We start from the raw sequence: 23,849 nt of genomic DNA, 5'->3' as shown, positions 1-23,849 counted from the left end.
ACCTTCGGCTCTGCGGGATCCTCCTTCGGCTCGGGCTCCGGAGCCGCCTTCGGGTCGGCGGGATCCGCCCTGGCCTTGGGCTCGTCGGGATCCGGCGCCGCCTTCGGGTCGGGCTCCGGTTACGGGGCGGGGTCGGGCTCCGGTTACGGAGCGGGATCCTCCTTCGGATCGGGATCCGCCTTCGCCGCGGGCTCGGGATCCTCGCTGGCCTTGGGATCCTCGGGATCCACCTTCGCCTCGGGATCGGCACCGGGATTGGGATCCGAGGGCGGCTCCGACTCCATCATTGCCAAGATCAACCAGCGCCTGGACCTGCTGGCCAAGGAGGGCACGGCGGGGGACGGCCGCCAGGAGCAGGACAGGTGGGAATTCCGGCCCGGGGCATCCCAGATTGCTCCTGGAACGGGAAACCCACGGAATTCTGCAGGGGTTTGGGGGTTTAGTCCCGGAATTCCGGCGTTTTTCCCCATTAGTTTGTGGAATTCTGCAAGTGCTTTGGAGGTTTTATCCCGAAATTCTGGCGTTTTTCCCATTAGTTTGTGGAATTCTGGAGTGGTTTGGGGGTTTTGTCCCGAAATTCCGGCGTTTTCCCCATTAATTTGTGGAATTTCGGTCGGTTTTTTGGTGGTTTTGGGGTTTCTTCCCAAAATTCCGGCGTTTTTCCCATTGGTTTGTGGAATTGTGGAGTGGTTTCGATGGTTTTATCCCCAGATTTTTCCAGGCCCCTTTTCCCAGCCCTAATCCTGATTTTTATTCCCTCATTCCCCCCCCCCCCCCCAATTCCTTTTTCCATTCCCACTTTCCTGCCCCAAATCCCATTCCCATTTCCATTCCCATCTTATTCCCATTTCCAATCCCATTCTCATTCCATTTTATTCCCATTCCCATTCCCATTTTATTCCCATTCTCATTCCCATTTTTATTCCCATTTCATTCCCATTTCCAGTCCCATGTCCATTCCCATGTCCATTCCCATGTCCATTCCCATGTCTGTTACCATTTTAATCCCATTTCCATTCCCGTTTCCATTCCCATTTTAATCCCATTTTATTCCCATTTTAATCCCATTTTATTCCCATTTTTATTCCCATTCCCATTCTCGTTTCCATTCCCATTTCCATTTCCACTCCCGTTTTTATTCCCATTCCCGTTTCCATTCCCATTTCTATTCCCATGTCCATTCCCTTTTCCCCAACCCCATTCCCATTTTATTCCCATTTCCATTCCCATTTTTATTCCCATTCCCGTTTCCATTCCCATTTCCCCAACCCCATTCCCGTTTTATTCCCATTTTAATCCCGTTTTTATCCTTTCCCAGCTCTTTCCGTTTCGACTCCTTCTCGTCCCTGGACTCCCGCTCGTGCCGGGATCCGTTCCGCGCCGCCTTCGCCTCGGGCGACTCCGCCCCGGAGCGGGACCGCGACCGCGACCGGAACCTTCCCTTCGCTGCCCGCGACCCCGCCCGGACCCGCGGCTCCCTGGCGCTCATGCGCGCCGCTTCCGGCGCCGCTCCCGCCGTCGCTTCCGGCCGCCGTCACTTCCGGCGCCGCCTCCCGGAAGCGTTCCCGGCCGGCTCCCGTTGGAACGAGCTGCAATTCGCGGGCAACGCGGCGGCAACGCGGGCGGCTCGGGGGCTGCCGTCGCTCTTCTCCCAAGCGCTGGGGCCGGAATATCCCGATTATCCCGATTATCCCGACTACCCCGACTACCCCGACTATGACTACGGCGATTATCCCGCTGATTACGGCGATTATCCCGATTATCCCGGCGATTATCCCGGCGATCTGGGCATGCTGGGAATGCCGGCAATGGCGGGGATGGGCCGCGGTCCCTACGGGATGAGGAGGAGGGACAGGATGGGAGCCCTGCCCTGGAACGGCGGCCTGCACATGGTGAGTCCCGGCGATTCCCTGCTTCATTCCTGCTTCATTCCTGCTTCATTCCTGCTTTTCCCACTTTTTCCTGCTTTTTTCCTGCCTATTCCCACTTTTTCCCCACCTTTCCTCAGTTTTTTCCCCGTTTTATCTCGTGTTTCCCAGTTTTTTCCCACTTTTTTTTCTGCTTTATCCCATCTTTTTCCCCACCGCTTTTCCCCATTTTTTTTCTCATTTTTTATCTGCTTTTTCTTGGTTTTTCCCACTTTCCTCGTTTTATCCATTTTTTCCCCTGCTTTTCCCATTTTTCCCTTTTGTCCCATTTCTTTCCTGCTTTTTCCCACTATTTCCCACTTTTTTCTCTTTTCCTCCCCTTTCCCTCACCTTTTTCCCACTTTTTTCCCAGTTATCCCACTGTTTTCCCACCTTTTCCCTACTTCTTCCCACTTTTTTCCCATTTTATCTCTCTTTTCTCTTTTTTCCTACTTTTCCACACTTTACCCTGCTTTTCCTTTTTTTTTCCTTTTTTTTTCCTTTTTTTTTTCCTTTTTTTTTTTCCTTTTTTTTTCCTTTTTTTTTCCTTTTTTTTTTTCCTTTTTTTTTTTCCTTTTTTTTCCCTCCTTTTTCCCTCCTTTTTTCCTCCTTTTTTCCTCCTTTTTTTCCTCCTTTTTTCCCACTGTTTCCCACTTTTTTCCCCAAATCCCCCCCTTTTTACCAAAATCCCTCCTTTCCTTGGGAACTCGCCCCCCATTTCCTGCCCCCCCCGATGGATTCCCAGCCTTTGCTCATCCCAATTTTCCTGAATTCTTGATGGAATCCCGGCCTTGGTTCATTCCCTGCCTTTTGCTCATCCCATTTTTCCCCAGTTCCCAGTGCAATCCCACTCTTTCCTGACCCCGTTTTCCCTCATTCATTCCCAGTGTAATCCCATATTTTGCTGACCCTGTTCTCCCCAATTCCCAATGGAATCCCGGCCTTTGCTCATCCCAATTTCCCCAAATTCCTGATAGAATCCCACCCTTTGCTGACCCCGTTTTTCCCTCATTCATTCCCAATGGAATCCCCGCCTTTCCTGACCCCATTCTCCCCTCATTCCCGATGCCATCCCCCATTTTGCTGACCCCATTTTCCCCATTTCCCAATGAAATTCCACCCTTTGCTGACCCCATTTTTGCTGACCCCATTCTCCCCTCATTCCCAATGGAATCCCCCCCTTTGCTGACCCCATTTTCCCCATTTCCCAATGCCATCCCCCCCTTTCCTGACCCCGTTCTCCCCTCATTCCCGATGCCATCCCCCCCTTTGCTGACCCCATTTCCCGATGCCATCCCCCCCTTTGCTGACCCCATTCTCCCCTCATTCATTCCCGATGCCATCCCCCCTTTGCTGACCCCATTTCCCGATGCCATCCCCCCGTTTTCTGACCCCGTTCTCCCCTCATTCCCAATGGAATCCCCCCGTTTTCTGACCCCGTTCTCCCTCGTTCCCTGCCCATCATGGCGGCCGTTGCAGGCTCGGCGCCGCGGGTTCCGCGCTCGCTCCGGGGGGCGCTGGGAGCCCGAGGGGGCCCGGAAACGGAAACGGAGCCGGAGCGGGGACGGCACCGACGGCAACGACGACAACGACGACGGCAACGACGGCAACAACGATGGCAACAACGACGGCAACAACGACGGCAACGACACCGGCAACAACGAGGACCCCAAAAACCCCCGGAGCGACAGCGACGGCAACGACCGCGACTCCGAGCACGGTGATGAGCTCTGCTGGGAGAGTGCCACTGAATGGACCCCAAATGGTCACAAAATGGAGCCAAAAATGACCCAAAGTGGTCACAAAATCATCCCCAAAATGGACCCAAAACCCTCCTCAAAATGGACCCAAAATGGTCCTAAAATGGACCCAAAATCCTCCTCAAAATGGACCCAAAATGGACCCAAAATCATCCTAAAAATGGACCCAAAATGGCCCCAAAATCGGACCCAAAATCATCCTCAAAGTGGCCCCAACATCCTCCTCAAAATGGACCCAAAAATGACCCAAAATGGACCCAAAATCTTCTTCAGAATGGACCCAAAATGGTCCCAAAAGTCCTTCTCAAAATGGTCCCAAAATCTTTCTCAAAATGGACCCAAAATCTTCCTCAGAATGGACCCAAGATGGTCCCAAAATTGTCTCAAAATGGTCCCAAAATGGACCCAAAATCATCCTCAAAATGGGCCCAAAATGGTCCCAAAATCCTCCTCAAAAGTTGTCTGAAAATGGACTAAAAATGGACCCAAAATGGCCCCAAAATCCCCTGAAACGACCCCAAAATGACCCCAAACCCCTGCAGTGACCCCAGCATTTTTCCCAAATTTCCAGCATTTTTCCCAAATTTCCAGCATTTTCCCAAATTTCCACCTTTTTTTCCCAAATTTCCACCTTTTTTTCCCAAATTTTCACTTTTTTCCCCAGGAATTTCCATCTTTTCCTGGAATTCCCCACCCTTTTTTTTTTTTTCCCCAATTCCTGTTTTTTTTTTTCCCATTAAATTTTCCCTTTTTTTTTTTTATCCTGCAGGAGATGAAGGAGAAGGAGAAGAGAAATCCTTGGATGAGGCAGACAGAGGTGTAAGTATTCCAGGAATTCCCCAAAATCTGGGAAAATCCGGGAATTTTGGAGCCCTGCAGCAAATTCTGTGGAATTTCCTGGCTTGGAATATCCCAAAAAAACCCCAAATTTTATGGAATTTCCCCCTCCTTTGGAATTCCCTGCCAGGAGCATCCCAAAAAATTAAAAAAAAAAAAATCTGGGAATGGGAAAAATCGGGAATTTGGAGCCAGATTTAATTCCTGGAGGGGCTGGATCCCAAATTTTGGGATTTTTTTTTCTTAGGTGGGATCAGAAATTTGGGAATTTTGAGAATTTTGCAAGGATTTTTGGAGAATTTTTTGGGAATAATTCCAAAATTTGGGAGAAGCAGGGGCAGGGCTGGAATTCCCAAATCCCTCAGGGCCTTTTCCAGGCTTAAAAATTCCATGGAAAATCAAATTTTTTTTGGGGGGGGGAATATCCATAAAAACGAGGTGAAAATTCCCAAAATTCTGTTTATCCCACAGGAAATTCCAAGAAAAATTGACACCAATATTTCCTTTTTTTTTATTTATTTTTTTTCTTTCCAGGAGATCCCAGATTTCGTTTTCCAGGAGAATTCCCAGGATTTTGGTGCTGTTTGGAGGGGAAATTTCCCAGAATTTTGGGATTTTCCAGAAAATCCAAAAGTTTTTCTCAGGTTTTGGGATGGATTTTGGAGAATTTGAGGTGGGAATTCCCAAAAATTCCAAGCTGGAGTTTCCCACCCCAAAATCAGGGCAAAATTTGGGAATTTTTCCTTTTTTTTTTTTTTTTGTGGGTTTTTCCTGAGGATTTGTGAGGAGATTTTGGGAGTTTTTTGAAGGAATTTTGGGGTTTTTTACAAAAAAATTCCAAGGAAATTTTTGGGGATGGATCCCAGAGGATTTCTGGGAAGCAGATTTGGGAAAAAAACAGGGAAAAAAATGGGAAAATTTGGGGGGAAAATATGGGAAAAAATCAGGGAAAAAATGTGGGAAAAATGGGAGAAAATGGGAAAATTGGGAGGAATGGGAAAAATTGGGGGAAAATAGGAAAAAAATGGGAAAACCAGGGGGAAAAATGGAAAAAAAATGGGAAAACCAGAGGGAAAATTGGGAAAAAGAAAGGAAAACAAAGAGAATGTGGGGGAAAAAAGGGGGAAATGGGGGGAAAAATGGGAAAAATCAGGAAAAAAAAAAAAACAGAAAAATCTGGGGAGAAATAGGAAAAAAGAGGAAAAATGGGAATATCTTGGGGGGGGGGAAAGCAGGAAAATATTGGGAAAAAATGGGTTAAAAAATTGGGGAAAATAGGAAAAAAAATGGGAAAAAAAAGGGAAAAAAATCAGGAAAATTAAAATAAAAATGGGAAAATCAAGGAAAAAAAAAATCAGGGAATCTCAGGGATTTGGGATCTGGGAATGCTGGGGAAGTTTTGGTGGGTTTTTTTTTTTTTTTTTTGGGGATGAAAATTCCCAAATTTTCCCCTCAGGATCCGAGGATGAGGACGAGGAGGTGAAGAAAAAACGGGAGAAGCAGCGAAGGAGAGATCGAATGAGAGACAGGGCCATGGACAGGTGGGGAAAGGGGAAATTTCTGGGGATTTTGGGGATTTTTGGAATTTTTGGGGAATTTCTGGGATTTTTTTGGGAATTTTCAAGGAATTTTTGAAGAATTTTCTGGGGATTTTTGAGAATTTTTGGGGAATTTCGGGGAATTTTTAAAGAATTTTTTGGGGAATTTTTGGGGAATTTTTGAGAATTTCAGGGAATTTGGGGGGGAATTTTTGGGGAATTTCTGGGAATTTTGGGGGAATTTTCTGGGGATTTTTGAGAATTTTTGGCGAATTTCGGGGAATTTTTGGGGAATTTTTAGAGATTTTTCGAAGAATTTTCTGGGGATTTTTGAGGATTTTTGGGGAATTTTCAGGGGATTTGTTGGGAAATTTTGGGGGAATTTTCAGGGATTTTTTGGGAATTTTTGGGGAATTTCAGGGAATCTGGGGAATTTCTGGGAATTTTGGGGGAATTTTGGGAATTTTCAGGGAATTTTTGGGGAATTTTTGAGAATTTCAGGGAATTTTGGGGGAATTTCTGGGAATTTTTGGGGAATTTTTGAGAATTTCAGGGAATTTTTGGGGGAATTTCTGGGAAATTTTTAGGGAATTTTCAGAGAATTTTCAGGGGATTTTCGAGAATTTTTGGGGAATTTTCAGGGGATTTTTGGGGAAATTTTGGGGAATTTTTGGGGAACTCCTGGGAGTTTCTGGAATTTTTTCTGGGAAATTTTTGGAAATCTCTGTGAACTCGTGGGAATTCTGGAGAATTTCAGGAAATTCCCAGAATTTTGGAGAATTTCTGAGAATTTTGGGAAATTTCAGGGAATTTCAGGGAAATTTCAGGGATTTTTTTTGAGGTTTTTTTTTGCATTTTTGGGCTTTTTTTGAAAGCTTTTTGTTCCATTTTTAAACTTTTTTATTTTTTAAGCTTTTCCATTTTTTGGTTTATATTTTTGGAGTTTTTTTTTTCACTTTCAAACTTTTTTTTTCATTTTTTTTTCCATTCCTGGACGCTTTTTTTTTGCGATTTCGCTTTTGAACTTTTTTTTTTTTTTTAGTTTTATTTCACATTCTTGGGTCATTTTCAGAACATTTCCTCACATTTTTTGAACTTTATAATTTTTATAAATCCTCATCCATTTCAGGCCATTTCTCAGAGCGATTTTTTCCCATTCCTGAAATTTTTTTTTTCTCATTTCCCACCCATTTCCAATTTTTTTTCCCCCATTTTTTTTTTTTAAATCCCCCCCGTTTTTCCCTATTTCCCCCCACTCTGGGTGACATTTCCCGATTTTTGTGTTTTTCCAGGATCCAGTTTGCCTGCTCCGTGTGCAAATTCCGGAGCCTGGAGGAGGAGGAGATCCAGAGGCACCTGCAGAGCAAATTCCACCGGGACACGCTGCGCTACATCGGCACCAAACTGCCCGACAGGACCGTGCAGTTCCTGCAGGTGCCGCCCCAAAACCCTTTCCTGTGCAATTCTGGCCACGGGGGAATATTGGGAATTTTTGGGAATTTTTTGGGAATTTTTTGGGATTTTTTTTTGGGAGTTTTTAAGCGAAAATTCCGATTTTTTCGCCATTTATTTCGCCTTTTCGCGGCTTTTTTCCCCGCGGTTTTTCAAGATTTCCGTGGATTTTTTTCCAGTTGTAAATTTGGGATTTCTGGGATTTTTTTGCCATTTTTTCCTGATTTTTTCCCCCTTTTTTTTAGGAATTTTTAGGCGAAAATTCCGATTTTTCACCGTTTATTTCGCGTTTGTCGCGGTTTTCTCACGTCGTCTTCCCGGGCGTTGTTTTCTTTGGGGATTTTGTTGAGTTGGAAATCTGGGACTTTCGGGGGATTTTTTGGGGAATTATTTGGGATTTTTTAGGGATTTTTTTTAGGGATTTTTGGGGGATTTTTTGGGGGGATTTTTCCCACCCCCACCGGGACACGCTGCGCTCCATTGGCACCAAACTGCCCGACAGGAGCGTGCAGTTCCTGCAGGTGCCGCCCCAAACCCTGCTCGAATGCAGTTCTGACCACGGGGGAATATTGGGAATTTTGGGGAATTTTTTGGGAATTTTTGGGAATTTTTTTCCGGGTTTTTTTGGGAATTTTTAAGCGAAAATTCCGATTTTTCGCCATTTATTTCGCCTTTTCGCGGCTTTTTTCCCCGCGGTTTTTCAAGATTTCCGTGGATTTTTTTCCAGTTGTAAATTTGGAATTTCTGGGATTTTTCTGGATTTTTTTCCTGATTTTTTTCCCCTTTTTTTAGGAATTTTTAAGCGAAAATTCCGATTTTTCGCCATTTATTTCGCCTTTTCGCGGGTTTTTTCCCCGCGGTTTTTCAAGATTTCCGTGGATTTTTTTCCAGTTGTAAATTTGGAATTTCTGGGATTTTTTTGCCATTTTTTCCTGACTTTTTTCCCTTCTTTTTTGGAGTTTTTAAGTGAAAATTCGGATTTTTCGCCATTTATTTCGCGTTTTCGCGGCTTTTTTCCCCGTTCTTTTTCAAGATTTCTGTGGAATTATTCCCGGATGGAAATCTGGGATTTTTAGGATTTTTTTACCATTTTTTCCTGACTTTTTTCCCTTTTTTTTTGGCGTTTTTAGGCAAAAATTTGAATTTTTCGGCATTTATTTCGCGTTTTCACGGCTTTTTTCCCCGTTGTTTTTCAAGCTTTCCGTGGAATTTTTTCCAGTTGTAAAATTGGAATTCCTGGGATTTTTTTCCAATTTTTTCCTTATTTTTTCTCCCCCTTTTCCTGGAGTTTTTAAGCGAAAATTCCGATTTTTTCACCGTTTATTCCTCATTTTTCGCGGTGTTTTCCCGATTTTTTTCAGGATTCCTTTGGGATTTTCCCCCGTGGGTTATCTGGGACTTGGAGGGGGATTTTTTGGGAATGGTTTGGGGTTTTTTGGGGTTGTTTTTTCCCGGGTTTCCCCCCCTTATTCCCGATTTTTGGGGATTTTTCCAGGAGTACATCGTGAACAGGAACAGGAAAATCGAGCGGCGCCGCCAGGAGCTCTCGGACAAGGAGGGCCCCAAACAGAGACCAGACCCCTTCAAGGGTGGGCACTGATTGGGATTTAATTAGGGATTTAATCGGGGATTAATTGGGATTAATCGGGCATTAATCGGGATTTAATTGGGATTTAATTGGGCATTAATCGGGAATTAATTGGGGATTAATCGGGAATTAATTGGGAATTTATTGGGGATTAATCGGGAATTAATGGGGCATTAATCGGGATTTAATTGGGATTTAATTGGGAATTAATCGGGAATTAATTGGGATTTAATCGGGGATTAATCGGGATTTAATCGGGAATTAATTGGGAATTAATCGGGAATTAATTGGGATTTAATTGGGAATCGTTTGGGAATTATTTGGGAATTATTTGGGAATTAATTGGGGATTATCTGGGAATTAATTGGGCATTAATTGTGGATTAATTGGGAATTTTTGGGGAATTTTTTGGGAATTGTTTGGGAATTATCTGGGAATTAATCGGGAATTGTTCGGGAATTAATGGGGGAATTAATTGGGGATTTATTGGGAATTAATTGGGAATTGTTTAGGAATTAATTGGGAATTATTTGGGAATTAATTGGGGTTTATTTGGGAATTAATTGGGAATTATTTGAGAATTATTTGGGAATTAACTGGAAATTATTTGGGAATTTCGGGGTGGGAGCTGCTCCTTTCCCCACCCATGGATTTTTCTGGGAATTACTGGAATTTTCCTGGAATTCCATGGAATTTTCCACGTCCCAGGGATCCACCAGGGACACTTTTCCAAGCGGATCAAGGCCAATAATCATTTTTGGGGGTTGAAAATTGACAAATTTAATCCCCAAAAAATGAGAATTTTGGGGTTGGAGCGGCTCCTCTCCCAACCCATAAAATTTTTTGGGAATTACTGGAATTTTCCTGGAATTCCCATGGAATTTTCCACGTCCCAGGGATCCACCAGGGACACTTTTCCAAGCGGATCGAGGCCAATTCTCATTTTTGGGGGGTGAAACTTGAAAGATTTCATTGGGGAAAAAACGGGAATTTCGGGGTGGGAACTGCTGCTTTCCCAACCCATGGAATTCTCTGGGAATTGCTGAAATTTTCCTGGAATTCCCATGGAATTTTCCATATTCAGGGATCGGCCAGGGACACTTTTCCAAGCGGATCGAGGCCAATAATCATTTTTGGGGGGTGAAACTTGACAGATTTCATTGCGGAAAAAACGGGAATTTCGGGGTGGGAACTGCTCCTTTCCCAACCCATGGAATTCTCTGGGAATTGCTGGAATTTTTCTGGAATTCCATGGACTTTTCCATGCCCAGGGATCGGCCAGGAGCACTTTTCCAAGCGGATCGAGGCCAATTCTCATTTTTTTGGGGTGAAAATTGACAGATTTGATCCCCAAAAACCAGGAATTTCGGGGTGGGAGTGGCTCCTTTCCCAACCCATGGAATTCTCTGGGAATTCCCGGAATTCCATGGAATTTTTCCATGTCCCAGGGATCGGCCAGGAGCACTTTTTCAAGCGGATCGAGGCGGCGCACTGCCTGGCGTGTGACATGCTGATCCCGGCCCAGGGGCCGCTCCTGCAGCGTCACCTGCGCTCACCTGAGCACAACCGGAGCCGCAGGGTCAGTGCTGGCCCCGGGGCCACCCCGGCACCCCCAAAATCCCCTCCCTGCTCCCCCTTTCCCTGCCCCCAGCACAGCATTCGGCACAGATTCCAGCCTGGAATTCCCAGACTCAGCCCTGATTTTCCAGCCATTTTCTCCCCCAGATCCCTTGGCAATTCCCACATTCCTCCCCCTTTTCCCCTCCTTCATCCCAGGATTTATCACAGATTCCAGCCTGGAATTCCCAGACTCAGCCCTGATTTTCCAGCCGTTTTCTCCCCCAGATCCCTTGGCAATTCCCACATTCCTCCCCCTTTTCCCTTCCCTGATCCCAGGATTTATCACAGATTCCAGCCTGGAATTCCCAGAGTTATCCCTGATTTCCTATGGAATCCACCAGAATTCCCAGAGTTAGCCCTGATTTTCCAGCCATTTCCCCCAAATCCCTTGGGAATTCCCACATTCCTCCCTTTTCCCCTCCTTCATCCCAGGATTTATCCCAGATTTGACCCTGGAATTCCCAGAGTTAGCCCTGATTTCCTTATGGAATCCACCAGGAATTCCCAGAGTTAGCCCTGATTTCCTATGGAATCCACCAGAATTCCCACATTTATCCCTGATTTTCCAGCCATTTTCTCCCCCAGATCCATTGGCAATTCCCACATTCCTCTCCCTTTTCCCTTCCCTGATCCCAGGACTCAGCACAGATTTGACCCTGGAATTCCCAGAGTTAGCCCAGATTTTCCAGCCATTTTCTCCCCCAAATCCCTTGGGAATTCCCACATTCCTCCCCTTCTTCCCTTCCCTGATCCCAGGATTTATCCCAGATTTGAGCCTGGAATTCCCAGAGTTAGCCCAGATTTTCTTATGGAATCCACCAGGAATTCCCACAGAATCCACCAGGATTCCCAGCATTTATCCCACATTTCCCACGGAATCCACCAGGAATTCCCACATTTATCCCTGATTTTCCAGCCATTTTCCCCCCCAAATCCCTTGGCAATTCCCACATTCCTCTCCCTTTTCCCTTCCCTGATCCCAGGACTCAGCACAGATTTGACCCTGGAATTCCCAGAGCTATCCCTGATTTTCTTATGGAATCCACCAGGAATTCCCACATTTATCCCTGATTTTCCATCCATTTCTCCCCCCCAAATCCCTTGGCAATTCCCACATTCCTCCCCTTTTCCCTTCCCTGATCCCAGGATTTATCCCAGATTTGTCCCTGGATCCAGCAGAATTCCCACATTTATCCCAGATTTTCCATCCATTTCTCCCCCCAGATCCCTTGGGAATTCCCACATTCCTCCCCTTCTTCCCTTCCCTCAGCCCAGGGTTTATTCCAGATTTGACCCTGGAATTCCCAGAGTTAGCCCTGATTTTCTTATGGAATCCACCAGGAATTCCCACAGAATCCACCAGAATTCCCGGGATTTATCTCACATTTCCCACAGAATCCACTGGAATTCCCACATTTATCCCTGATTTTCCAGGCATTTTTCCCCCAGATCCATTGGCAATTCCCACATTCCTCCCCTTTTCCCTTCCCTGATCCCAGGACTCAGCACAGATTTGTCCCTGGATCCACCAGGATTCCCACAGAATCCCCTGGAATTCCCAGCATTTATCCCACATTTCCTGTGGAATTCACCAGGAATTCCCACAGAATCCACCAGAATTCCCAGCATTTATCCCCCATTTCCCACAGAATCCACTGGAATTCCGAGGATTTTTCCCAAATTTCCCACGGAATCCACCAGGAATTCCCAGAGCTATCCCTGATTTTCCAGTCATTTCCTCCAGATCCCTTGGGAATTCCCACATTCCTCCCCTTTTCCCTTCCCTGATCCCAGGATTTATCCCAGATTTGTCCCTGGATCCAGCAGAATTCCCACATTTATCCCAGATTTTCCCTCAATTTCCCCCTTGATCCCTTTGGAATTCTGGGATTTTTTTCTCCCCTTTTCCAGACCCCCCAAACCCTTCAGGAATTCCCAGAATTCCAGGATTTCTTTCCCCATTTTCCAGCCCCCCAAACCTTTCAGGAATTCCCAGAATTCCAGGATTTTTCCCCCTTTTCCAGCCCCCCAAACCCTTCAGGAATTCCCAGAATTCCAGGATTTCTTTCCCCATTTCCCCATCCCAAACCCCTCAGGAATTCCCAGAATTCCAGGATTTTCCCCATCCCAGCCCCCCAAACCCCTCAGGAATTCCCAGAATTCCAGGATTTCTTTCCCCCTTTTCCAGCCCCCCAAACCCCTCAGGAATTCCCAGAATTCCAGGATTTCTTTCCCCTTTTCCAGCCCCCAGGAATTCCCAGAATTCCAGGATTTTCCCCCTTTTCCAGCCCCCCAAACCTTTCAGGAATTCCCAGAATTCCAGGATTTTTCCCCCTTTTCCCCATTCCCAATCCCCTAAATCCTTTGGGAATTCCAGAATTTTCCCCATTTCCCCATCCCAACCCCCCCAGGAATTCCCAGAACTCCAGAATTTTCCCTTTTTCCAGCCCCCCAGACACCCCAGAATTCCAGAATTTCCCCATTTCCAGCCCCCCAGGAATTCCCAGAATTCCAGGATTTCTTTCCCCCTTTTCCAGCCCCCCAAACCCCTCAGGAATTCCCAGAATTCCAGGATTTTTCCCTTTTCCAGCCCCCCAAACCCCTCAGGAATTCCCAGAATTCCAGGATTTATTTTCCCCTTTTCCAGCCCCCCAAACCCTTCAGGAATTCCCAGAATTCCAGGATTTTTCCCCCTTTTCCAGCCCCCCAAACCTTTCAGGAATTCCCAGAATTCCAGGATTTTCCCCTTTTCCAGCCCCCCAGACCCTTCAGGAATTCCCAGAATTCCAGGATTTCTTTCCCCCTTTTCCAGCCCCCCAAACCTTTCAGGAATTCCCAGAATTCCAGGATTTCTTTCCCCCTTTTCCAGCCCCCAAACCTTTCAGGAATTCCCAGAATTCCAGGATTTCTTTCCCATTTTCCAGCCCCCCAACCTTTCAGGAATTCCCAGAATTCCAGGATTTCTTTCCCCATTTTCCAGCCCCCCAAACCCCTCAGGAATTCCCAGAATTCCAGAATTTTCCCCATCCCAAACCCCTCAGGAATTCCCAGAATTCCAGGATTTTCCCCTTTTCCAGCCCCCCAAACCCCTCAGGAATTCCCAGAATTCCAGGATTTTCCCCATTTCCAGCCCCCCAGGAATTCCCAGAATTCCAGGATTTTCCCCTTTTCCAGCCCCCCAAACCTTTCAGGAATTCCCAGAATTCCAGGATTTATTTTCCCCTTTTCCAGCCCCCCAAACCTTTCAGGAATTCCCAGAATCCCAGGATTTCTTTCCCCATTTCCAGCCCCCCAAACCTTTCAGGAATTCCCAGAATTCCAGGATTTCTTTCCCCCTTTTCCAGCCCCCCAAACCCCTCAGGAATTCCCAGAATTCCAGGATTTTTCCCCATTTTCCCCATTCCCAATCCCCTAAATCCTTTGGGAATTCCAGAATTTTCCCCATTTCCCCATCCCAAACCCCCCAGGAATTCCCAGAACTCCAGAATTTTCCCTTTTTCCAGCCCCCCAGACACCCCAGAATTCCAGAATTTCCCCATTTCCAGCCCCCCAGGAATTCCCAGAATTCCAGAATTTTCCCCATCCCCAACCCCTCAGGAATTCCCAGAATTCCAGGATTTTTCCCCTTTTCCAGCCCCCCAAACCTTTCAGGAATTCCCAGAATTCCAGGATTTTCCCCATCCCCAACCCCCCAGGAATTCCCAGAATTCCAGGATTTCTTTCCCCATTTTCCAGCCCCCCAAACCCTTCAGGAATTCCCAGAATTCCAGGATTTTCCCCATTTTCCAGCCCCCCAGCCCCCCAGGAATTCCCAGAATTCCAGGATTTTCCCCTTTTCCAGCCCCCCAAACCCTTCAGGAATTCCCAGAATTCCAGGATTTTCCCCATTTTCCAGCCCCCCAGCCCCCCAGGAATTCCCAGAATTCCAGGATTTTCCCCCTTTTCCAGCCCCCCAAACCCCTCAGGAATTCCCAGAATTCCAGAATTTTTCCCATCCCAAACCCCTCAGGAATTCCCAGAATTCCAGGATTTTCCCCATTTTCCAGCTGGCAGCAGAGCAGTTTAAGAAGACGAGCCTGCACGTGGCCAAGAGCGTCCTGAACAACAAACACATCGTGAAAATGCTGGAAAAATACCTGCAGGTACCCCTGGAAAACAGGGAATTCCTTCCCCTGGCAGTTCCCAACCTCACTGGGACCCTCTCCAAAAATTCCTCAACAGTTCACCAAAAATTCCTCAACACGTCACCAAAAATTCACCAAAAATTCCACAAAAAATTCCACAAAAATTCCTCAAAAATTCACCAAAAATTCACCAAAAATTCACCAAAATTCCACAAAAAATTCCACAACACTTCACCAAAAATTCCACAAAAATTCACCAAAAATTCACCAAAATTCCACAAAAAATTCCACAACACTTCACCAAAAATTCCACAAAAATTCCACAACACTTCACCAAAAATTCCACAAAAATTCCACAAAAATTCCTCAACAGTTCACCAAAAATTCCTCAACAATTCCACAAAAATTCCTCAAAAATTCCACAACACTTCACCAAAAATTCACCAAAAATTCCACAACAATTCCTCAACAGGTCACCAAAAATTCCTCAAAAATTCCACAAAAATTCCACAAAAATTCCACAAAACTTCCACAAAAATTCACCAAAAATTCCACAACACTTCACCAAAAATTCCACAACACTTCACCAAAAATTCCACAAAAATTCCACAAAAATTCACCAAAAATTCCACAAAAATTCCTCAACACTTCACCAAAAATTCACCAAAAATTCACCAAAAATTCCACAACACTTCACCAAAAATTCCACAACAATTCCACAAAAAATTCCACAACAATTCCACAAAAAATTCCACAACAATTCCACAAAAAATTCCACAAAATTCGCCAAAAATTCCTCAATAATTCACACGAAATTCCACAAAAATTCACCAAAATTCCACAACAGTTCACCAAAAATTCGCCAAAAAATTCCACAAAAATTCCACAACAGTTCACCAAAAATTCCACAAAAATTCACACGAAATTCCACAAAAATTCACCAAAAATTCCACAAAAATTCACACAGAATTCCACAAAAATTCCACAAAAATTCCCCAAAAATGCCACAAAAATTCCTCAAAAAATCACACAGAATTCCACAAAAATTCACCAAAAATTCCACAACAGTTCACAAAAAAATCCTCAGAAATTCACCAAAACTTCGCCAAAAATTCCACAAAAATTCACACAAACTACCCCAAACATTCCACAAAAATTCACACAGAATTCACACAAAATTTCACAAAATTCCCCACAAAATTCCCCAAAAATTCCCAAAAAATTCATACAGAATTCCCCAAAAATCCCCACAAAATTCCCGAAAAATCCCCACAAAATTCCCCACAAAATCCCTGCAAAATTCTGCAAAATCCCCTCAAAATTTCCCAAAAATTCAAAAAAAAATCCCCACAAAATTCCCCAAAAATTCACACAAAATTCCCCCAAAAATCCCCCAAAATTCCCCAAAAAATCCCCCAAAATTCCAAACAAAATTCCCACAAAATCCCGAATTTTTCCTTTTTTTTTTTCTATTTTTGACTTCCAATCTTGGGGGTTTTTTTTACTCATTTTTTTTCCAGTGCTTTTGTTTCTTTTTTTTGGGGAATTAATTCCCAATTTTCCTTCTGAATCCCCCAAAAATTCCTGAATTTTCCCCATTTTTTTTCACCCAATCCTTATTTTTTTAATTTTTAAATTTTTTTCCCCCTTTTTCTGGTCACTTCTATTACTCTTGGCTTGGATTTATTTTTTTTTTAAGGAATTTTTTCCCTCAAATCCCAGAATTTTCCCCCCCAAAAAATCCTTCCCTGGAGCCGAGGTTCCCGTTCAGGGAAATTTTTTTGGGGAATTTTGGGAATTTCCTGGAATTTTGGGGCAGCTCCAGCCCCTCCCAGGTGAGAATTCCCACCCCCAACAAAATGTCCCAAAAATCCCAATTTTTTGGGGTTTTTTTTTTTGGGAATGTTGGGGTTGGAATTCCGGGATTTTTCCGGAAGGTTCCAGGGCACGGCAGCAGGAGCGGAGACGATTCCAGGGAGAAGCTCCAGGATCCCAAAAAAAAAAAAAAAATCCCAAAATTTCCTTCCCCACCCCCTCCCCTCCCCCAGGGGGTTTTTGGGATTGGAGCCAGGATGGGAAAAAGTTGGAAAAATGGAAAAAAAAAAACAAAAAAAAGGGAAAAAGTGGGAAAAAAACCCCAAAAATCAAACGGTGACTCTGCCTGCTGGGGGCTGGGGAAAATGGGATTGGGATTCCCAAAAAAAAAAAAAAAAAAATGGGAATTTGGATTACAAAAAAAATGGGATTTGGATCCCAAAAATGGACTTTGTGTCCTGGGAAAAAAATGGGATTTTGATCCCAGAAAATGGGAATTTGGATCCAGGGAAAAATGGGATTTGATCCCAAGAAATGGGAATTTGGATCCCAAAAAATGGAATTTAGAGCCCAGAAAATGGACTTTGGATCCTGGGAAAAATGGGAATTTGGATCCCAGAAATGGACTTTGGGTCCAGGGAAAAAAATGGGATTTTGATCCCAAAAAATGGGAATTTGGATCCTGGGAAGATGGACCTGGAGTCCTGGAAAAGGAGGACCTTGGACCCCAAAAAAAGGATTTTGGATCTCAAGAAGAGGGACTTTGGATCCCAGGAAAAAAAAAAAATGGGATTTGATTCCCAAAAAATGGGACTTTGGATCCTGGGAAAAATGGGATTTGATTCCCAAAAAATGGGATTTTGGATTCCAGGAAGAAACCCCAAATCCTGGGGGAAAGGGACCTTGGATCCCTGGGAAAAAATGGGATTTGGATCCCAAAAAATGGGGATTTATCCCAGAAAATGGACTTTGGATCCTGGGAAAAAAATGGGATTTTGGATCCTGGGAAGAAACCCCAAATCCTGGGGAAAAGGGGAAAAAAAATGGGATTTGGATCCCAAAAAATGGGAATTTGGATCCCAGAAAATGGGAATTTGGATCCCAGAAAATGGACTTTGGATCCTGGGAAAAAATGGGATTTTGGATCCCAAAAAAAGGAATTTTGGATTCCAAGAAGAGGGACTTTGGATCCCGGGGGAAAAAGGACGTTGAGTCCAGGGAAAAAAAAAAAAAATGGGATTTGAATCCCAAAAAAAGGACTTTGGATCCTGGGAAAAATGGGAATTTGAATCCCAAAAAATGGGAATTTGGATCCCAAAAATGGATTTGAATCCCAGGAAGAATGGACCTGAGGTCCAGGGAAAATGGGATTTGGATCCCCAAGAAAAAAAAAAAAGGATTTTTGGATCCTGGAAAAAAAAATGGGAATTTGGATGCTGGGAAGATGGACCTGGAGTCCTGGGAAAAGGAGGGACTTTGGATCCCCAAAAATGGGATTTGGATCCCAAAAAAAAACCAAAAAAAAAAAAGGGATTTTGGATGTCAAGAAGAGGGACTTTGGAGCCCGGGAGAAAAAAAGGATTTGGATCCCAAAAAATGGATTTTGGATCCTGGGAAAAATGGGATTTGATTCCAAAAAATGGGATTTTGATCCCAAAAAATGGATTTTGATCCCAGAAAAAGGACTTTGGATCCTGGGGAAAAAATGGGATTTTGGATCCCAGGAAGAGACCCCAAATCCTGGGGAAAGGGATGTTGGATCCCTGGGAAAAAAAAATGGGATTTGGATCCCAAAAAATGGGAATTTGAATCCCAGAAAATGGAATTTGGATCCCAGAAAATGGAATTTGGATCCCAGAAATGGGAATTGGATCCCAGAAAATGGACTTTGGATCCTGGGAAAAAAATGGGATTTTGGATCCTGGGAAGAAACCCCAAATCCTGGGGAAAAGGGGAAAAAAAATGGGATTTGGATCCCAAAAAACCGGATTTGGATGCTGAGAAGATGGGCCTGAGGTCCAGGAAAAAAAACAAAAAAAAAAAACAAAAAAAGGGGATTTTGGATGCCAAGAAGAGACCCCAAATCCTGGGAAAAAAAACAACTTTGGATCCCAGGAAAAAACAGGATTGGAATGGAGGAAGATGGAGCTGGAATCCAGGGAAAAGAAGGTACTTTGAGCCAAAAAAAAAAGGAAAAAAAAAAAAAGGAAAAAAGGACTTTGGATCCTGGGAAAAATGGGATTTGGATCCCAAAAAATGGGATTTTGGTTCCCAAAAAATGGACTTTGGATCCCAAAAAAAAAGGACTTTGGATCCCCAAAAAAATGGGATTTGCATCCCAAAAAATGGGATTTTGGATCCCAAGAAGAGGGACCTTGGAGCCCGGGAAAATGGGATTTGGATCCCCAAAAAAATGGGATTTGCATCCCAAAAAATGGATTTGGATCCCAAAAAATGGGATTTGGATCCCAAAAAGAAAGATTTTGGATCCTGGGAAAAATGGGATTTGGATCCCAGAAAAAGGAACTTTGGATCCCAAAAAAATGGGATTTGCATCCCAAAAAATGCATTTTGGATCCTGGGAAAAATGGGATTTGCATCCCCAAAAAAATGGGATTTGGATCCCAAAAAAAAAGGACTTTGGATCCTGGGAAAAAATGGGATTTTGGATCCCCCCCCCCCAAAAAAAAAAAAAAAAAAGGATTTGGATCCCAAGAAAAGCGACTTTGGATCCCAAAGAAAGGACCCTGGATCCTGGAACAGCGACCTGGGAGTCCTGGGATAAGGGAGGGACCTGGATCCCAAAAAAAAAAAGGGATTTGGATCCAAAAAAAAAAAAAAAAAAGGGGATTTTGATCCCAAAAAAACTCCCCCCAGTTATTCCCATTATCCCAGGACAGAACAGCCACGTTTGGGGACAATTCCAGGAAATTTGGGAACAATTCCAGGAGATTTTAGGATGATCCCAGAAATTTTGGGACAATTCCAGGAGATTTTGGGGGCAATTCCAGGAAATTTTAGGATGATCCCAGAAATTTTGGGACAATTCCAGGAGATTTTAGGAAAATTTCAGAGATTTTGGGACAATTCCAGGAGATTTGAGGACAATTCCAGGAGATTTGAGGACAATTCCAGGAAATTTTAGCAAAATTCCAGGAAATTTTAGGATGATCCCAGAAATTTTGGGGACAATTCCTGGAGATTTGGGACAATTCGTGAAATTTGGGACAATTCCGGGAAATTTCAGGAAAATTCCAGAGATTTGGGGACAATTCCAGGGCCTTGATCCCGGTTTTTTGGGGTTTTTTTTTGTTGTTTTTTTTCCCCCTTTTGGAGCTTTGAGTTTTTTCCTCCTCTCCCAGAATTCCTGGAATTCCCTGGATGAGATTCCTGCTTCCAACCTCTCTCTTCCCAAAAAAACCAAAAAATTTCAGGATCCCCAACCCCAGGAATTCCCAAATTCCCAAAGAACCGAGGCTGTGATGTGGAAATTCAGGAATTTTCCCTTTTGGACTCAAAATTTATCCCAAAATTCCTCCCTGGATCTTGGGATTTTCCAGGGATTTGAGCTTTTCCCACCCTTTTTTGGAGGCCAAACTTTGAATTTTGGGAGCCAAGCTGGGATTTCCAGCTCTTCCCAGTGGAAATTCCCAGATTTTCCCCCAAATTTCTGGGCTTTTCCCACATTTTTTCCAATTTCTCTTTTTTTTTTTTTTCCCCTGTTTTTCCAAGTTTATTTTCCCAAACTCTCCCAATTTTCCATGGTTTTTTTCCTCCCCAAAATTTTCCCAGTTTCCCATGGTTTTTTCCCCAAGGTATTTCCCCCAATTCCTCGTAATTCCCAAATTTCCAGGGGTTTTTTTTTCCCAAATTCCCACTGTTTTATCCCAATTTTCACCGTTTTCCCCTCACTTTTCCCACTTTTTTTTCCCCCCATTTTCATCAATTCCTCAGGGTTTTTCCTCATTTTTTTTCCCCATTTTCTCCCAATTCCCATTTTCCCAAATTCCACAGTTTTCTCCCCATTTTTCCCATGGTTTTTTCTCCAAATTATCTCCCAATTTCCCATTTTTCCTGAAATTCCCTGTTTTCCCCCCAATTTTCCCACAGTTTTCCCCTGATTTTCCATCTTTTTTTTTTTCCCAAATTCCCCCAATTCCCCTGGATTTTTTTCCCAATTTCCCATTTTCCCCAATTTTTCCACGGTTTTCCTCCAAATTCTCCCATTTTCCCCCAAATCCCCACAAGTTTTCCCAATTTCCCAGGATTTTTTTTCCAATTTACCCCATTTTCCCCCCAATTTTTCCCAATTTCTCCCCCAAATTCCCAGGATTTTCCCCAAATTCCCCTCATTTTTCCCACGGTTTCCCCCTAAATTCCCACTTTTTTTCCCCCCCAAATTCCCAATATTTTCCCCATTTTTTCCCAATATCTCCCCCAAATTCCCAATATTTTTCCATTTTTCCCCCAAATTCCCAGGGGTTTTTTTTCCCAGGATTTCCCCCCCCCCCCATTTTCACCCCAAATTCCCTCATTTTTCCAATTTTTTCCCCATTTTTCCCCAAATTCCCTCACTTTTCCTGATTTTTTCCCCATTTTCTCCCAATTTCCCCAATATTCCCCCAATATTTCTTGCAATTTTCCCCATTTTTACCCCAAATTCCCAGGTTTTTCCCATTTTTTCCCCCAAATTCCCTCATTTTTCCCATTTTTCCCCATTTTTCCCCCAAAATTCCCAATATTTCCCCCATTTCCCCCCTTTTCTCCTCCAAATTCCCTCATTTTTCCCCAAATTCCCTCATTTTTCCCCATTTTTCTCTATTTTCCCCCCAATTCCCTCATTTTTCTCGGTTTTTTCCCCATTTTCTCCCAATTTCCCCAATATTTCTCGTAATTTTCCCCATTTCCCCCCAAATTCCCTAATTTTCCAATTTTTCCCCCATTTTTCCCCAAATTCCCAATATTTTCCCCATTTTTTCCCCCAAAATTCCCAATATTTCCCCCATTTTTCGCTCAAATTCCCTCATTTTCCCCCATTTTTCCTCCCAAATTCCCGAATTTTCCCCCCAAATTCCCAATATTTCCCCCATTTTTTCCCCCCAAATTCCCATTTTTTTCCCCCATTTCCCCCCCAATCCCCTCATTTTTCCCATTTTTCCCGTTTTTTCCCCCATTCCCAGGGTGAAGATCCTTTCACAGAGGAGCCCCCGGAGCCGGACGGGTCCCAGGGAGCCCCGGGGGGAGAATCCCAGGAATCCCCAAAAGCCCCGGAAAATCCCGAAAATCCCCAAATCCCGGGAAATTTCCCCCAATCCCAACAATTCCTGCCGGCCCCGGAGCCCCCCAGGCCCCTCCTGATGCCGCCCTTCCTGCAGGACGACGACGAGGAGCCGGAAAATTCTGGAATTCCCGAGAATTCCCGCGAAAATCTCGAGAATTCCCGCGAAAATCCCGACAATTCCCGCCAAAATCCCGACAATTCCCGCGAAAATCCCGAGATTTCCCGCCAAAATCCCGACAATTCCCGCCAAAGTCCCGAGATTTCCCGGGAAAATCCCGAGAATTCCCGCGAAAATCCCCACAATTCCCGCGAAAATCCCGAGAATTCCCGGGAAAATTCCCAGAATTCCCGGGAAAATCCCCAGAATTCCCAAGAAAACTCAAGGGGCAAAGCGCAGGAATCCGAGATTTCCCCCCAAAACCAAACTGAGGGAGGGGAGGGAAAAGAGGAGGGGGAAAAAATCCCGGAAAAGGAGGAAAAAATTCCCGAAAAAGAGGAAAAAAATCCCAAAAAAGAGGAAAAAATCCCGGATAAAGAGGAGGAAAAAAACCTGGAAAAGGAGGAAAAAATCCCGGAAAAGGAGGAAGAGGAAAAGTTGGAAGAGCCCTGAAAATTCCAGGAAAAGGTGAGGCTTCAATCCATGAAAATCGGATTTTTTTTTTCCAGAGGTTTTTCCACGCTGCACTTGGAATTTTGGGGATAAATCTTGGGAAATTGTTTAAAATTTAATTTTTTTTTCCATGATTTTTTTTTTCCCCATTCCTGTTTTTTTTTGTTTTGTTTTTTGGGTTTTTTTTTTGTTTTATTTTGTTTTTTTTTTTTTCCAGGATGAAGCAGCCACGGAAATTCCCGATTTTTCCCATCCCGGAGGAATTTTCTGTCGGAATTTGGGGGAATTTCAGGAAGAAAAAGCTCCCCCCCAAAAAATGGGAAAAAAACCCAAAAGTTTGGAAAATTCCAATAAAAGCAGCGATTGGATCACGGCGATTTTTTCCCTTTTTTTTATCCAAAATTCCTCCATTTTAAAGAACATTTTCCCGAAAAAAAAAATGGAATTTTTCCCTTAAAAAATTTTCCCTTTTCCAGCAAAATTTGAAAGTTCCACCCCCAGGGTTTTAATCCGTCCTTTTTTCCTAAATAATTCCACCCCCCAAAAAATCAGGAATTTTTAGGGATTCAAAAATAGAACCTTGAATAAATAATTAAATTTTTTTTAACCGAAATCCCGTTTTTTCACCCCCAAAAATCGATGGGAATTCCCCAAAAAAGGGAAAATTTTGGGGTTTCCTCCCCTAAAATTGATCCCAAATTTCTTTGGAATGGGAATTTCCTGGAGGGAATTCGGGGATGGGGGCGATGTCACAGCCCAGGACCCCCCAAAATGTCCCCAGGGACCCCCAAAATATCTCAGGACCCCCCAAAATGTCCCCAATGACCCTCGGGGACCCCCAAAATGTCCCCAAAGACCCCCCTGGTGGCCCCCACCCATTGCCCCCAAGGGACCCCACCGGGACCCCCCAAAACGTCCCCAAGGATTCCCCTGGGACCCCCCCAAACGTCCCCAAAGACCCCCCGGGTGTCCCCAAGGACCCCCCGGTGTCCCCCCCTCCATCCATTGCCCCAAATGACCCCCCCGGTGTCCCCCAGGACCCCCCAAATGTCCCCAAAGTGTCCCCCGGGACCGCCCCCCCCCCCCAGTGTCCCCTCCCGGTGTCCCCGTGTCCCCTCCCCGTCATCCGGGACCCCCCCCCCCCCCCGGTGTCCCCCCAGGACCCTCCCGGGACCCCTCCCCTCCCAATGTCCCCTCCCGTTGTCCCCTCCCCCCCTCCCGGTGTCCCCCGGTTCTCGCCCCCTCCCCGCTCCCCTCCCGTGACGTCACGCGGCGGGGCCGGCGGCGCCGGTGGGCGTGTCCCGCTGCGCCGTGACG

The 23,849-nt window shown here is 44.7% G+C and overlaps 1 protein-coding gene across 1 annotated transcript; it reads left to right on the top strand.

The window, feature by feature from the left end:
• LOC148219474 (uncharacterized) lies at positions 1-22,900 on the top strand (the record flags this gene model as incomplete). The annotated part of the gene is given in 11 exon segments (XM_088157561.1): positions 1-362; positions 1,319-1,892; positions 3,387-3,627; positions 4,437-4,484; positions 5,961-6,045; positions 7,335-7,476; positions 8,990-9,083; positions 10,531-10,661; positions 14,749-14,844; positions 21,822-22,547; positions 22,750-22,900. Coding segments are annotated over 10 exon segments (2,484 nt in total), but the record flags the coding sequence as incomplete, so codon positions are not given.
• Between the last annotated feature and the right edge of the window lie 949 nt (positions 22,901-23,849).

The sequence above is a fragment of the Sturnus vulgaris genome, unplaced genomic scaffold (genome assembly GCF_052056855.1).
Source record: "Sturnus vulgaris isolate bStuVul1 unplaced genomic scaffold, bStuVul1.hap1 Scaffold_1055, whole genome shotgun sequence".
Classification (NCBI taxonomy): domain Eukaryota; kingdom Metazoa; phylum Chordata; class Aves; order Passeriformes; family Sturnidae; genus Sturnus; species Sturnus vulgaris.
Note: the sequence above shows the minus strand (reverse complement) of the source record. Positions and strands in the feature narration are given on the sequence as shown.